Raw genomic sequence first — 17706 nt, 5'->3', positions numbered from 1 at the left:
CAATCAGAGAAAGACAAGTATCATATGATCTCACTGATATGAAGAATTTGAGAAACAAGACAGAGTATCATAAGGGAAGAGAGGAAAAATTAAACAAGATGAAACCAGAGAGGGAGACAAATCATAAGACTCTGAATCTCAGGAAACAAACTGAGGGTTGCTGGAGGGGAGGGGGTGGGAGGGATGGGGTGGCTGTGTGATGGACTTTGGGGAGGGTATGTGCTATGGTGAGCACTGTGAATTGTGTAAGACTGATGAATCACAGACCTGTACCCCTGAAACAAGTAATACATTATATGTTAATAAAAAAATTAAAAAAAAGAGAATATAGTGGTTGAGAGCATGAGCTCTGGAGTAAAGCTGCCTGAGTTCAAATCCTAACTTCACAGATGGCTGGGCAACTTAGGCAAGTGGCTTAACTTCTCTGTGCTCTAGTTTCCTCATCTGCAAAATGAAGGCAACACTAGTATCTTCTTCAGGGATGTAATGTGGATTAAGCGAGAAAATGTTGGCAAAGTGATTAACATTCAGTCAGTCATCAAGTCAGCAAGGGTTAATACTAGCTCTTTAGCCAGTAGAGATATTTACTATTATTTAGAATTATTCGAACATTTCAAAGCACCACGTAACACTGACACTTTCTGGTCACCATATGGTGGGAAAATTATTATTCTCAGTGGTGAGAAGAATACAGTAGCAAGAATATTTACTGAACACCTGATAGTGTTGGATCTGGCATCAATCTTATCAATTGTCTCAGGTATGACTATTATCTCCATTTTGTAAATAAGAAAAACTGGATTAGAAGCTTGTCCAAAGTCACACAACCAGTAGGAGCGTGGCTGGGGTTCAAAACCAGGTCTGTGTCACTACGAGGGCAGTGCCCACACCTCTAATTTAGTGATACTTCATGTCAGGTGTCATGAAAAAACATCGATTTTCAATTTTGTTTTGTACAACCGTGTGATATCTTGGCCCTTATTTCCCTGGTGGCTAAGCACACGGGATCTGGAATGCAACCTTGGGGTTCACATTCTGACTCTACTACTTGCTGTGTGCTTTTGGGAAAATTACTTAACCTTTCTGTTTTTGCCTCATCTGTAAAATGGAAACAACACAAGTCTGTTGTGAGAATAAAAGGAGAAGAGGGCTTAGCAAACAGCAAGTGATCAGTCAATATTATTATTACTGTTGTTTTTATTTATCTCTTAGGTGTCTGATGTTCAACGAATGCTTGAATCCAGGCTCTTGGACATTGGTTCATGCTTCCATAATGGTGATAGGTAATAATTAGGGAAATAGAGAGTTACTAAGAAATATTCATCGCATTTGCATATTATGCTAAATAATCTACATCAGGGGCTGAATGAAAGGGAGTTATTTGAAGTGACCAGAAAACCTTCCTGAGATAATACGTACTTTGAGTCTCACAAAAAATACAACTAGCAGACAAGGTAAGAGATTACAAAATTATTTCAGAAGTAGACTGAAGAAGAAAGGAAAACACGTTTGTTTAGGTAATGTAATTCATCATTGCTTTTGACCAGCAGCACATTGTTATAAACAAGGGTAGGAAGTCTCAAGCCCAGATATAAGGCAACTACCCATCATGTCATGGGTACTGCAAAGCTCCACATGAGATGTCAGAGGACTAGCTGAGGAATGGAAAGAGCTCAGTTTTCAGTCACCAACAACTGTTTCTAATTGGGATCCAGCACTTCCTGGATGTGTACTCTTGACTGCATTACTTAACTTGCTGAGGCCCAATTTCCTCACCAGAGTAGTATAATATTCATTGGTGTGGAGACTGAATGAGATAATGTACACAAAACCCCAACCCCCACAGGGTGCCTGGGTGGCTCAGTTTTAGGTGTCTGTCTTCAGCTCAGGTCATATACCAGGGTCCTGGGGTTGGGCTCCCTGCTCGGTGGGAGGACTGCTTCTCCCTCTCCCCCTGCTTGTGTTCCTGCTCTTGCTATCTCTCTCTCTGTCAAATAAATAAGTAAAATCTTAAAAAAAAAAAAAACCCTAACAGAAGGCCTGCCACATAGAAGGTACTATTGTTCATCCCAGGAGTTTTGATTTCACATAATAAGCCAAACCATTCTTTTCTTTTCTTTCTTTTTTTTTTTTTGAAGATTTTATTTATTTATTTATTTATTTATTTATTTATTTATTTATTTATTTATTTATATATTTAAGAAAGAGGGCACATGAGTAATGGGAGGGGCAGAGGGAGAGAGAGAATCTCAAGTAGACTCTGCATAAGTGCAGAGCTGGACATGGGGCTCAATCTCACGACCCTGAGATTGTGACTTGAGCCAAAACCAAGAGTTAGACGTTTAACTGACGGCACCATTGAGGTGCCCCCAAACCATTATTTTCTATACCACTCATTTGTCACTTATTCTTAGGCTACAAATCTTTTGTCCAGTTGCTCTGTAATGTTGCCAAATTCTTGAATTATTTAATGTAAACATCTCCTTAAATATACTATACATTCTTTGAAGTCATGGATCATGAATAAATTTCTACCACTCATTTCAGTTGCACACAAAGAAATAGGAACAAAGTGTAGCCCCTCAGCTTCTAGAAGATAAGACAAACACACAAATATATCCAAGATAAAGAAATATATGACACAATCTTATATGTATTAAATGTGATATAGATATTCATGATCTGTTTCTCATTTCAAAAATTAGTATTTCATGGTACATTTTTCTAGTCAAATAAACCACACAAAGGTTTTGTGTTTGCAAAGATGGATCCATCTGTTCATCCATCAACCCACTATTTACCAAGTAGTTACAAAAAATTAATTATTTGTCAGGTGCTCTTCTAATGTGTTGTTTCAGAACTCTAATGATTTATAAAAATTTTGCAATATACAATAGTTTGCCATACCGTTCCGTTGACAGGATCTGTGGCCTTAAAGGATAATAATGGGGTCATGTCTGTTATTCTTTCTAATCCTTTGGTGCCAATCCGATTTCCTTCAGGTGTGGTTGTAAACCAGGTGCCTACATGAACCTCCACAGGAGTTACTCTTTGAACTGTCTCTGGGTGAGGTTCATGGCTTTCATTCTTATGTGCAATTGATGACTGATTTTTGTGACTTTTTCCTGCAGAAGTTCAAGTAAAATCAAACACAGTATAATTATAATATCAATTATATAGATTATTCATTAAGTTTTAACACACTGTAAGCTACATCAGACACTGTGGCATAGAAATTCTAAGTTGTATTCATCAATTATATTATTTCTCAAGTGGGAAAAATACCTATTCTGGTCAATTTCTGTATAATTTTGGGTATTGCCTATAGCTCCCTGGATTCCAGATTTGGGGTTTTGTACCCTAGTTTTTAAAGCTTACCTTTGCTCCGTACCTCAGATTCCTTCTTTTGACTTACTGAACTCTAGCATTTTCCCAGATTTTTAACTCTTCATTCCCCTGATTTTGTCATTTTGTTAGTCTTAGATAGGAGACAGCTTTCTTTAGCTCTGGATCTGGAGAACTTTACCAACCAGGCATATACCTTTGGCCTCTCACTAGGGGAGAGGATTTGTACAATTCAACTACTACATGGATAATCATTTGACGCATCCCTCCTCCCAATCCCCCCCAACACCACCTATTTGGAAAGGAATACAGAACTGAAAAAACCTTATCGAACTCTGTGAATAATACCTCAATCCCTGTATCATGGATAGATTTGCTCCATTTGTATAAATAATGATGAGTGATCTGTAGATGAGATTGGCCAGTGTTATCAAACCTCAATGATGATGTAAACTCAGACCCAGAAGCAAATTACAAACAAAGGTAGTGAAGGATTATTAGCTCTAGGAAGATTCCTCAGATTCAGAGTATGAAATGTGCACCAGAGCATGGATCTTGGCCTAAGATGCAGATTTAACTAATGGGACGAGTCCAATAAGACATATGCAGGAAGCTAAGCTTTAACTTTGCCCAAATTTAATTTGGACTTATTTCTATTTCCAGAGCATTAAAAGAGAACTGATAGACCTAACGAAATTATTTAGAATGACTCTCAGAGAGTCAAAGTAATAGAAATAATAAAAGAGAGGTAAAAGTCTCTTATATATGCAAAAAATGGAACAGAAACAACATTTAAAGAGGTAATTATTGAGAATTTTCCAGACTAAATGAAAGATACTAATCCATAGATTCAATAATCCCAATTTATTCTCACTTGGATAAATAAAAAGAAATCCACACCTAGCTAAATTGTATTGAAATTATAATAAGAAAAATAAAATATTTTCAAGGCAGTTAGATTATCTTCACGGCAACAACAATTAGACTGAGAGCCAACTTTTCGACAGCAACAGTGGAAGCAAAAAGAATCTAAGGAATTTTTGTCAATATGCTGGAGAGGAAACACCTATTAATCCAGAATTCTGTACCCAGTGAAATTATCATCCAAGGGTGGGGACAACATAAAGACATTTTCAGAAAATACCTGTTATACAATAAATGGATTAGAAGCTCTGGTTAAAAGACAAAAATTATCAAATTAAAATTTTAAAATATTCACCTATAAGTTGCTTACAAGAGATATATTTAAACATAAACCACTGAAAGTAAAATAAAGTATGAAAAAGTTATAATGCAAAGGGATTAAACAATAGCTGGTGTGGCTATAATAATATAAGCAAATAGACATAAGGGCAAAAAAAAAAAAAAATCCTAGAACAAAAAGCCACTGCTTACTGATAAGAAGTTAAATTTACCATGAAGATATCTAAATTTGTAAGTTAATAAAATCACATCCACAAAGTATATAAAGAAAAACCTTACAGAACTATTAAAAAGATATAATAATTTCAGAAATAAAGATTAAATTATAAGGAGTATAGCACCTGGATAGACTATTTTACCCTTATTTAAACATACTTCTGCTACATCAAAAACTAATGATGTACTATATGGTGACTAACATAACATAATAAAAAAATAAAAAAAATAAAATACTATTTTCACTCTCAAAAAAATAAAAAACATAAGTAAATATTAGTATTATTATTACTAAAAAAATTAACATACTTCTGTTGAATAAACTGATATAGTAGATTAAAAATATCCATGAAGTTATACAATAGGGATTGGCAAATTTTGACATGTAGAGCAAATACGGCTTGCTGTCTGTTGTTGTAGTCTGTGAAGTAATGCTTCTTTTGACATTTCTATATAGTTAAAAAAATCAAAACAATACTATTTTGTGATACATGAAAATTATATGAAATTCAAATTTTAGCGTCCATAAATAGGTTTTATTTAAATCCAATACACCATTTCATTTAATTATGTATGGTCTATGGCTATTTTCATGCTACAACGGCAGAGGTGAGTAGTTGTGACAGGGACAATATGGCTCATAAAGTCTAAATAAACACTGGGTGTTATACACAACTAATGAATCATTGAACACTGCATCAAAAACTAATGATGTACTATATGTTGGCTAACTGAACATAATAAAAAAAATATTTACTATATTGCCCTTTGCAGAGAAGTTTGCTGAACTTGAAAATAGATTGGATAACACACCTAACAGTTTTGATCTAACAGTTATAAAGAGAACACTATACTCAATAACTGCAGGATACATGCCCTTTTCAATCATACACAGACTTTTTTAAACACTTGCCCATATTTGAGGCTATATATCATGTTTCAATGAATTTCAAAAAATTGGTTAAAAATTGATTATTTAAAAATCCTAGAAACACTTCACAGTTTTGGAAATTTAGAAACATGTTTAAGTAACTTGTGGGTCAAAAAGGAAGTCATTATGGAAATTAGAAAATATTTAGAGCTAAAAAAATAATGAAAATACTAAATAGTATTTCTTGTGAGATGGGAGAAGCACTTCTGGAATGGCAAGAAAGGACCTTCAAAAAGCCATTCTTCCAACAAAACAGTGAGAACACTGGAAAAAAAAAATCAAAATCAATTCTATGGGGCGCCTGGGTGGCTCAGTCGTCAAGCGTCTGCCTTTGGCTCAGATCATGATCCCAGGGTCCTGGAATCGAGCCCCGCATCGTGCTCCCTGCTCAGTGGGAAGCCTGCTTCTCCGGCTCCCACTCCCCCTGCTTGTGTTTTCTCTCTTGCTGTGTCTCTCTGCCAAATAAATAAATAAATAAATAAATAAATAAATAAATAAATAAATAAAATCTTTTAAAAAAACCCAACTCTTTCAGAACTCTGGAAATAAACCAAAGAATTGCAACAATCAGCTGAATCTCAGGAAGAACCACTGCTTTGTGGTGTTACAACTTGCCCGATTCTCATCCTCCATCTTCCCCATCTCCAACTGTGCAGGAGCCTTGAAAAACAGTAGCCTTGGAATCACAGTAGCTGTGAAAGCCAACAGTGTGGCAGCTGCTGGAGGGGGCCAATAGGCCTGGAATTCTCCCTAAAAGCCCCATTCCTAGAGACTCATCATTGTTTGCTCTGAAAATTCCCCGAAAATCCTCACTCTGACCTGAATCAGAATTCACTCACTGTAAACAGCCTTATGCTGGGGCCCTTGTTGAAACAATCGGTGGCCATTAATCATCATGTGGCTGTCTCAGGCAGCAATAATAGTTGGGGCAAACAAGAGGCTGACCTAAAAACTTGAAAAGCTGGAGAATTAGATGACTGTAGGGACTTTGAAAAATTCTGCCATTTTCCTGTGGCCAGATGAATGTGTAGGATTGTACTCATGTCCAGGAAAGACCTGAGAAACACCAAATCTCTCACCTCTGGCTGACCTTGAGGCTAAGGCTAGGGTTTAAACTGTGAGAGTGATGAAGGAATGCCCCAATAAGCTCCCTTGGCAAAGGCTGGGAGACTTTTTGGCTTGAGGCATGTAAGTAAATCCCCACCTAATCACTAGCTGATCACTAAGCTAATACAGCAGAGACTTTAGTAGCCACACAGGACAAAGGAGAAAGACTTGCAAGAATAAGTTCAGGAAAGTCACTAAACAAACAGCAATGACAGCAACAACAACAACAAACACCGGGGGCTGGGATCTTATTTCCAAAGTTGCTGCAAAGCAAAAAATATTGGAGTAAGAAAGTTCAGCAAGGTTTCACTATACAAGGCCAAAATACAAAAATTCAATTGTATTGGTGTACACCATCAATGAACAACCCCAAAATAAAATAATTCCATTTATGATAGGATCAAGAAGAATAAAACACTTAGGAAAACTTAACAAAACAATTGTTAATAATCGTATACTGAAAACTATAAAAAAGTGCTGAATGAAATTAAAGAAGACCTAAATAAATAAAAAGATATCCCTAGTTCATGAATTAGAGACAATATTGTTAAGATGTCAATGCTCTCAAAATTTATCTACATGTTCAGTGGAATCTCTATAAAAATCCCAGCTGCCTCTTTTGCAGAAATTAACAATCTGATCCTAAAATTCATACAGAAATGCTACAGAACCAGAATAGTCAAAATTACATTAAAAAAGTAAAACAAACGTGAGTGACTCAAACTTATAAAGCTATAGCAGTCAGGACAATGAGATGTTGGCAAAAGGATAAACATATAGATCAGTGGAGCAGAAATAAGAATCCAAAAATAAACCTTAACATTTATGGTTAATTGATTTTTGACTGAGGTGCCAACCAATTCAATGCGAGAAATAATTGTCTTTTTAATAAACTTGAAAGAATGAATTTGGACCCCTATCTCATATCATATAAAAAAAATCATATAAAAATGGATGTACAAGCCCCTAATGCAAGAGCTAAAAATTTAAAACTCTTAGGAGAAAATACAGGAATAAGTCTTTGTGACTTTGGATTATGCAATGATTTCTTAGATACAGTACCAAAAGTACAAGCAACCAGAGGGAAAAAAAACCAGATAAATTGGACTTCAGCAAAATGGACACCATGAAAAGACACCAATAAGAATATGGAAAGATAGCCCAAAGACTGGGAGAAAATATTCACAAATCATGTATCTGATTTGTATCTGATCAGGAACTTGTATCCAAAATACACAAAGTATACTTACAACTCAAAAGTAAGAAGACAAATAATCCATTACAAAATTGGGGCAAGGATTTGAATAGACATTTCTCCAAAGAAGATAGACAAATGTTCACTAAACACATGAAAAGGTATTCAACATCACTAACCATTAAGAAGATGCAAATCAAAATCAAAATAGGATACCACTATTATGCCCACTAGAATGGCTCCAGACAGAAAATAACAGTGTCAGCAAGAATGTGAAGAAATAGGAACCCCCTCATCCATGCTGGTGAGAATAGAAAATAATGCAGCTTCTTTGGAAAACAGTTTGTCGGGTGCTCAAAATTAGAAACAGAGGCACTATTCTAGCAATTCCACTCCTGGGTATCTACTCAAGAGAAATGAAAACATACGTCCACACCAAAACTTGTACAGAAATATTCATATCAACTTTATTTGCAATTTCCCAAAAGTGGAACAACCCGTATGTCCATCAAATTGATGCGTGGATAAACAAAATGTGGTGTATCCATACAACAGAATATTACTCGACCATAAAAATGAAGTGCTGACACAAGTTACAACATAGATGACCCTTGAAAATATTATGCTAACTAAAAGAAGCTAGTCACAAAAGGCCTTATACTGTATGCTTTTCCTTATGTGAAATGTCCAGAATATGTCAATCCATAGTAACAGAAAGTAGATGGGTGGTTCCAAGGTTCTGGGTAGAGGGAAAAAGAGAGTGTCGGCTCATGGGTACTGGTTTCGGGGAGAAGGTGAGGGGAGAGAGGAATAAATAGAGCACAGGTTTCCTCCGACTCCCCCGGGGGGTAAAATTATTCTGTATGTTATTGTAGTGGTAGATTGACTACATTATGCATTTGTCAAAACTCTTAGAACTATATAACGCGAAGAACGAACCCTAATGCAAACTATGGACTTCAGTTAATAATAATGTCTTGATATTGGCTCATCAATTATAACAGATGTGTTTAAAATAAGGAAAACTGTGAGCCAGGTAGGGAGGAAGTGTAGGGGAATTCTGTACGTTCTGCTCATTTTTTGGTAAACCTAATATTGCTCTTAAAAAGATAGTCTATTAGGGTTTTTTTTTTTTTTTAAATGTATTATCTTAGATGGATGGGCTTTAAAGAAATCTGGAGCACACCATGCTGGAGGCAGAAGCCCTTTGGAACCCAGCCAAGCTCTAAGAGAAGTGGTTACCCTTACATCAAGTTTTCTCCCATCAAAAAAGGAGGGGAGGCTTTGAGCTGGGAAATTTGAAAGCAATGAGGACGCTTTCATTCCCTTCAACCAAGAACCCTCAGCTACTACTAAGGAAAAGTCTATTTCATTAAATTTTGAGTGTAACCCCAGTCAGAATGGCTAAAATTAACAAGTCAGGAAACGACAGATGTTGGCGGGGATGCAGAGAAAGGGGAACCCTCCTACACTGTTGGTGGGAATGCAAGCTGGTGCAGCCACTCTGGAAAACAGTATGAAGGTTCCTCAAGAAGTTGGAAATAGAGCTACCATATGATCCAGCAATTGCACTACTGGGTATTTACCCCAAAGATACAAAAGTAGGGATCCGAAGGGGTACGTGCACCCCGATGTTTATAGCAGCAATGTCCACAATAGCCAAACTGTGGAAAGAGCCAAGATGTCCATCGACAGATGAATGGATAAAGAAGATGTGGTATATATATATATACAATGGAATATTATGCAGCCATCAAAAGGAATGAGATCTTGCCATTTGCAACGACGTGGATGGAACTGGAAGGTATTATGTTGAGTGAAATAAGTCAAACAGAGAAAGACATGTATCATATGATCTCACTGATATGAGGAATTCTTAATCGCAGGAATCAAACTGAGTGTTGTTGGAGTGGGGGGTGGGGTGGGAGGGATGGGGTGACTGGGTGATAGACACTGGGGAGGGTATGTGCTCTGGTAAGCGCTGTGAATTGTGCAAGACTGTTGAATCTCAGATCTGTACCTCTGAAACAAATAATGCAATATATGTTAAGAAAAAAAAAAAAAGAAGAAGAAGAAGGTAGCGGGAGGGGAAGAATGAAGCGGGGGAAATCGGAGAGGTAGACGAACCATGAGAGACGATGGACTCTGAAAAACAAACAGGGTTCTAGAGGGGAGGAGGGTGGGAGGATGGGTTAGCCTGGTGGTGGGTATTGAGGAGGGCACATTCTGCATGGAGCACTGGGTGTTGTGCACAAACAATGAATCATGGAACACTTCATCTAAAACTAATGATGTAATGTATGGGGATTAACATAAGAATAAAAAAAAAATTTTGAGTGTAACCAAAAAGGGAATTCAGTTTGCCTCTAAGCAAGGTTACTGGTTACTATGGGGAGATGTGTGAAATTGACAAAGAAGATTAAATCTTGGTCTCAGATCACCTAAGTCCTATGAGAAATTGAGAAAAATTTGCAATGCAGATGCCCAGTCTCCAATCCCAGCTCTACCACTTAGTAGCTGAGAGACCTCGAGGAAGTTACTCCACCTCTCTGTGTCTCCATTTCCTCATTTGTAAAGTGGAATGAATTATTAAAATATGTATCACACAGAGTTGTTATGAGGATTAGCTGATTTAATATTTTAAAGTATTCAGAATTGTGCCTGGTACACAAACACACATCTCCTACATATAAAGATCTCTTAAAAATAAATATGAAAGTAATGAACATCCCAATAGTAAACTAAGAAAATATGTGAATAGAAAATTCACAAAAAGAAAAAAATTGATAAATGTTTAGCCTCACCAATAACAAAGAAATGCAAAGTCACATAATAAAAAGATTATTATCTATCAAATCAAATGGAATAAGATTAAAAGAATAAGGAAATCCAGCATTGGCAAGGGTATGAGGAAGCAGATATTTTTATACTGCATTGGAGGTAGGGATGTAAATCGAGAATATCTCTGAGGAGAACAAATTCATAAATTAGATTATGGTAGGCACGGTTGACTGCTTACTCAAGAGTGATCCAGCTTCATTTTTCCCTAATAGTAGTGCTCATCTCCTAAAAAAAATTCGAAAATGTCAGATGCTTGTTTTCCCAGCCTAGGTCCTTGGCCAGGTCTAGTCAATAGGATATAAGGGGAGGTCTGCTGGTGGGGGAAGGGGGTGGAATCTGGAAATGTTTTCCTCCCTGATAAAAAGAGACACTTGAAAGTTCTTGTATTCACTCTCTTTGCTTTTTGCTTTGAGAGGTATCATATGAGAACCTCACACCTGGAGCTGGTGTGGCCTTCTCCCAGCTTGCAGCTTGGAGGAAAAGGTCAAGAGAACCAAAGAGATGCCTAGTTAGAATCTTGACATCATTGGTCTGCTCAACTAACCCTAAACCAGTAGCCCAGGCATTAGAGCTAATGCTGTGTAAGAGTATATGTTGATTATTTATTACTAAGAGAAAAAAGCAGTTCATGAAACAGTGTGTAGTGCTGTGATTCAATTAAGATGTATACGTATGGGGCGCCTGGGTGGCTCAGTTGGTTAAGTGACTGCCTTCGGCTCAGGTCATGATCCTGGAGTCCCGGGATCGAGTCCCGCGTCAGGCTCCCTGCTCGGCAGGGAGTCTGCTTCTCCCTCTGACCCTCCTCCCTCTCATGCTCTCTGTCTCTCATTCTCTCTCTCTCAAATAAATAAATAAAATCTTTTAAAAAAAAAGATGTATACGTATGTATATATGTGAACTTACATGAGCATATTCATAGAAAAGATGAGAAGTATAAGATTTATTAAATACATTATAAATTGAGAGGCTTCAATTATTACCTTTCTTTGGAATGACAATCTCAGATGGTGCTGTTTCTGACTTTTGCTGAAAAACTGTGTCCATCAAGTCTCCGCTGTGAGGGCTTGGTGGCATTTCAACAGGAGGAAAAACAGGACCTGAATCAGGACTACTGCTCACAGCACCATCTGCAAAGAGAACCTGAAGGAAAAGCAGAAATTCTTACATTCTCAGAAGCAAGAAAGAGGCTGGTTAACATTTAACACAGTGTATCAAACTGGTAGAGGTTGAAATTAATCCAAAGGAAAAACGCTGTTTGCAGACCTCCAGACTCAGCACAAAGCATACTATAGGATGGTGGCTTTGGAGCTCAGAGACTACAGCTTAATAATGAGCATGATAATATATTCAATGTTTTCCATTTACCTTCTATTTTGTTTCTTTTCTTTTTATTTCTTGTCTTTTATTGGATTGACTTGAATTTTTTTTTATATTTATTTGTTTAATTTTTATTTTCTCCATTCTATGCAACTAGAAAATTACCCATTCTTTTTCAATTTATATAATGACTACATTTAAAATTTTATTACATATTTAAATGTTTCATCTCTATCAACAACTATCTCTAGAATGTGTCGTGTCTATATGGATCATCAATACATCTATCTGGATCAGTATCTATAACCTACCAATGAACATGACAAGAACCCCCACCAGTGCTGCTAATGAGAAATCTAACGTCCATCCAGTTCTCATTCTATAGTAGGTAACTGGTTTCCTTTAGGAACTTTTGGGATTGTCTATCTGTGCAGTTCCAAAATTGCACTATGACATATCTAGATGATCTTTTAAAGATAATTAGTATCAATCCTGCTTGGCACTTGGTCGTCCTGTTTAATCCGAAGTTGTTTTTTGTTTTTTGTTTTTTGTTTTTTTAACTCTGGGAGAATTCCCTTGATTATTTCTTTCATTATTTTCCCCCTTCACTCCCACTATTTTCTTCTCCTGGAGATTATATTTTTCAGATCCCTTTTCCACATCTCTTTTAACTTTTCTCTCCCTCATAATCCACTTTCTCACCTTAATTTTTCACAATTGTTTTTCTTCTTTTTTTTCTCCTTTAAAGTTTTTAACTGAAGTATATTGACATACAATATTATATTAGTTTCAGGCATATTATATATATACATATATATAATATACCTGAGTGATATATATATATACACATATCACTGTAACACAGTGATTTGACACACAATAGTCATTTTTAATATCTAAGAACTCTTTATTTTTTTCCACAGCAACTTTTTTTATTGTTATTTTGTAGACTGTTAACTCTCAAGTCTCTGCCTATGTTACTTTTACTCTCAAGTTTTTTGTTTAACAATTTATTCTTATTTTTAGATGCTATTTCTTTAATTTTTTGATTATTCTGTAATTTACTTTCATGCAGTTGGTTTTTCTCTAAGCCTGATGATTCTTGGGTGCATGGTCATTGTTCTCCTTGAGGATCCCTTTTCACTTCTTGGTGGTGTATCCTCTGATCACAGAAGCAATTTCCCTGTGATCACGGGAGGGATAGTACAGGGCATATGGCTTCTGGATATTATGACTTCTGGTTCCCAACCTCCAGGTTAGCAGGTTTTCTCTTGTACATGATTTAAACTTTGCTCTTGTTTCTCCAGCAGTCTGGTCTCATCTGACTTGCATTTTCTAGAAATTCTCCTAATCTTCTGATCCATTGATGGCACATTTTGTTGTTTTCCAGTACTGTTATGAATTTATTATTTAAAAGTGTTTTTTAAATTATTCTAAGGTGCCTTGAGATGTGGAGGAGATAAACACTGTGTTTAGTCTGCAGTCTTGAATCATATACAGAATAAGTTTGTTTGTATCCTGTATTGCACAGAAGACTATACTATTCTCCGTTTGTCATTTTAAGTGTCTCTCCATTTTCAAATGAGTTATCCCTTTTGCCTACCGTAACACTGTTCTTTACCCACAGCTTGTTTGTATTTTACTTTGCAGCAGGAAGGAGTAGTATTTATCTAACATTCTGTTACCTGTGTGGATCCATCCAACATGTATTTCACAACTGTGCCTTGCCTGGTGATAACTCTTGATGCCTCCTGATCCACTGGTGGCATCACCGTTTTGTAGAATTCATAGTGCTTCACCTTCTGGAGGTAGCTCTGCCGAACCATAATGTCCCAAGTGGGTTCCGCATCCGTAAAATTCTGATCTTAAAAAAGAAAAGAAAGACAGCCTTCCTGTGAACTGGGCAATGCTGTGTAGCTGGCGTTTTATCTTTTTGCTTAATTTTTTTCATTCTTCTGTCTACATCTGAATAATGGGGCAGTTTTCATATTATGACCGATGGCCCAGAGCACTGGTGTTTTGCCACCTTTGTTATAGTCAAGTGTAGTAAATACGGTCAGCTACAAGTACTTAATAGGTACCTTTCTCCATGTATAACCCATTCTTCTAATGAATTCCAGGACATCCTTGGCAAAATTAGGAAGGAAGCAGATTTTTGCTCTCTTAGATGTTCCTTTTTCCCCTGTTGGTACTTTTCTCCTGCCTTTGAGGAAGCTCTTGCCCCTGCATGCACAATGCTCTCCTGGGATCTCCTGGTTGCCTGGAGCGCCAGGGGAAGTTCCTCAGGCTTGCCCTTCCTAAATCATTCATCATCTTTCAAAGTAAACATAATCCCCTCATCTCTAACCAAATCCAGACTTTCTCAGGGTTCTATTCTTAGCTGGCAATCAAGGAGAAAAGCACCTAATAAGTTCCTTCAAAAGAAAATATTATTATTGAGAATTTCTGGCATATAGAAACTATTCAGTTTTTGCTAACTGAATACTTTCCTCTTCTCAACTTATAAAGGGACTTATCAACACGTAGTGATTTCAATGACTGTATCAGGCTGACCGAAAAATATTTTGGAATGAGGGCCCTTCATGATACCCTCTAAGTCACAGAAGTATTAGTAACAATAACATAATAAGCATTTACTGAGATGTTTATATATGTTAAATGCTTTGTATATGTGTTTTATTCAGCCCACCTCAACAACCCTTTAAGAGAGACACTCTCACTTTCCAGAGTTTCAGATGAAGAAATGGAGGCTTGAAAGGGTTATAGCTTCTCCAAGGTCACGCAGTCAGTAAGTGGTAGGGCTTGGATTTGAACTAGTCTCTATGCTTAACTATTTTCTCATGTAAAAACAACAGCTGCTACCCTGACCAAAAAACAAACAACCTCCTCCAAATCTAACACTAGAATAGTATGCTCCAGATTAGAAAGTATTTTCGCATTTAATACTTGTAACAACCCTGTTTGGTATATGACATAATTTTATAAATGAAGAAATTCAGGTGGAAAGCGGTTATGACCTGTCCAAGGTCACCCAAGAAAGCTCATTCTTTTTTTTTTTTTTTAATTTTTTATTTATTCATTTGGCAGAGAGAGAGAGAGGGAGAGCACAAGCAGGGGGAGGAGCAGAGGGAGAAGCAGGCTTTCCACTGAGTAGGGAGCCTGATGTGGGGCTCGATCCCAGGACCATGGGATCACTACCTGAGCTGAAGCCAGATGCTTAACTGACTGAGCCACCCAGGCACCCAGAAAAGCTCATTCTTCTTATACTGTGTGACCTTCCCTTCCTCTGTCCAAAGCTGACCCAGAGTAGGTAATGAAACTAATAATAATTAAAAAAACAGGTGAAATAGATATTAAGCTGGGGTTTGATAATAGGATCAAGCAAACAAACCAACAAACAAATATCGTTCTTATCTAGAAATATCTCTGTTAGTACACTCATAACATCTTTGACTTTGACATTGGAAGACCCTTACTGGCCATTACACAGTCAATCCCATCATGGAAAACCTGGACCACTAGGAATCCTTGGAAATAGAAACAAAGTTTCATGGTCTATTTTTCATATTGATAAAGCCTAATGAAAAACAAAATTGAGACCAGCCAGATCAACTGCAACATTTAGTTTCTTTTCATTTGGGTGGCAAGTAAACATGACCTTGAATTAGTTTTCAATAGGTATACTCTTTTTCTTTGATAGATACTCTTTTCAAATATGGTATATGTAAAGGGATTATAATAAAGAGGATATTTGGTTGTGAATAAAGGTCAGGATCTACTGATACAACAAAACATTTATCAGATGAAGAAACATGGTCCAGAGATAGTAAGGTAACTGAAAGGGCCATATATAAAAGTCAAGTCCCAGGCCAGTGCTTGCTTTGTTGCGTCTGCTAATTCTATTGCAATAGTGGGCCTCCATTTAAATGATATTCAAATTCAGTCACTAATGTAGATGCCACATCATGTTAATTAAGGAGATCCTACTTATACTTATTTAGTCATCTTAATAAGTTAGAGGCCATGTACAGAAATAACAGACTTTATAAAATTACATCCTAATATCTAGAACAAACTGATTTCCTTCAACCACTTAACCTGTATTTGCCTCCACTTACCTTATGCTCACTGTCCTTTGATTTGATCAGACCAGCAAATTAATGTACCTTGGCCCTTTGTAGAGCCAGGAAGAGAGGGTCCCACCCCGTAACAGTTGTTAAGAATACTGGCTTTGCCATCGCTGACCAAGAATGACCTTTAATTTCTGCCACTTACGAACTGAGGGACCTGGGAAAGTTAATGAACCTCCTTCCTGAAGCCTCAATTTATTTTGTAAAATGGAATTATTAGAACTTAGCTTATAATAGTTGTATATTTTCATGTACATTAAGTACTTAGTGCTGAGGGCTCAAAAAATGCCGGTCATTATTATTATTAGCTTATTGTTCGTTATCAACAAGTATGCTTAACTGGTAGAAGAATACACACACTGTCAATGGTGATTTAACTGTTTTCTACATGATTTTTGCCCCACTCCCTCTCTGCTCCATGCTGGCTAACACTCACCTGTAGACTCTTGCCCAGTGAAGGTCACCAGGAGTCCATTGGGGCAAGACACATTTAAGTTTTGGAAAGTAGGAACATAAAGAGTCTCTTGTGAAACAAGTTCTGGTTCTACTTCTTCCTGTAAATAATTTAACACATGAATAATTGTTTGTCATTTTCTAAATGAGCTACTAATGTATTGTGACTAAGCCAGCACTTGCTGAGTGCTTAAGATATGATTTGCCCAGGACTAGTGGTCCCTGCAATGGAGCCTATAAAGATGCACGAGTCTCTACCTTTGTGCAATTTATATTCTGCTCATAGAATGGCACACAGCCTTTTGAAACAATTAAATTATAGTACCAAATGGTTAGCACATCTCTCCTCCCAAAATGAAGATATCAAAATTAATGAGAATAATTAGGAAAGGATCATGGAGCAGTTGGGACTCAAAATAGGCCTTGAAAGATGCCTCTGTATGCAAGTGTGGGTGCAAGGGCTGACCAACATGCCCACTACCTGCTTGGTATATCTTTTAAAGTTTGGGTGTTAAAGATGTTATACTACTAGGAAATGTGTCATTATTTTTCTCTAATAAGCATGCATTACTTTTGTAGTGAGTAAAAACAATTTAAAAAGATGTAAAAAGATTATTTATAAACTAATGAAGTTTGGGTGTGTCTACTTTAAAAATCCTAGTTAATTTTATGCTAACTATGCTGAATCCCTTGTTTGGTTACTTGTACTCCAGAATGAATGTTATTTAATTACTTCCAACCAACCCCAAACTGAAATGATAATAATCATGTGTTTTTCCAGTTGGCTCTCTTCTGTTAGCCTCTAAAATCATTCCAGCGGATCCCCTGTTGCTGCACCTATTTTAACTAGTCTTCTACTGTTTATTTTATTTATTTATTTGAGAGACAGAATGAGACAGAGAGAGGGAGCATGAGAGGGGGGAGGGTCAGAGGGAGAAGCAGACTCCCTGCTGAGCAGGGAGCCTGAT

At 36.8% G+C, this 17706-nt stretch overlaps 1 protein-coding gene across 4 annotated transcripts in view; it reads right to left on the bottom strand.

Annotated features, from left to right (window-relative positions):
* Positions 1-17706, bottom strand: part of SPAG17 (sperm associated antigen 17) — a 233117-nt gene that overhangs the window by 68731 nt on the left and 146680 nt on the right. For all 4 annotated transcript variants that reach the window (XM_064588562.1, XM_064588560.1, XM_064588559.1 and 1 more), the window contains 4 exons: positions 16722-16839; positions 13841-14019; positions 11819-11978; positions 2908-3125 (listed from right to left, as the gene is read on the bottom strand). In XM_064588562.1, coding sequence (XP_064444632.1) covers positions 2908-3125; positions 11819-11978; positions 13841-14019; positions 16722-16839 — 675 coding nt within the window. The remainder of the gene's footprint in view (positions 1-2907; positions 3126-11818; positions 11979-13840; positions 14020-16721; positions 16840-17706) is intronic.

The sequence above is a fragment of the Mirounga angustirostris genome, unplaced genomic scaffold (assembly GCF_029215605.1).
Source record: "Mirounga angustirostris isolate CCGP_5_RB_7025 unplaced genomic scaffold, mMirAng1.0.hap1 SCAF_4, whole genome shotgun sequence".
NCBI classification, from domain to species: Eukaryota; Metazoa; Chordata; class Mammalia; order Carnivora; family Phocidae; genus Mirounga; species Mirounga angustirostris.
The sequence above is the reverse complement of the archived record's forward strand: the minus strand, read 5'-3'. Positions and strand labels throughout refer to the sequence as shown.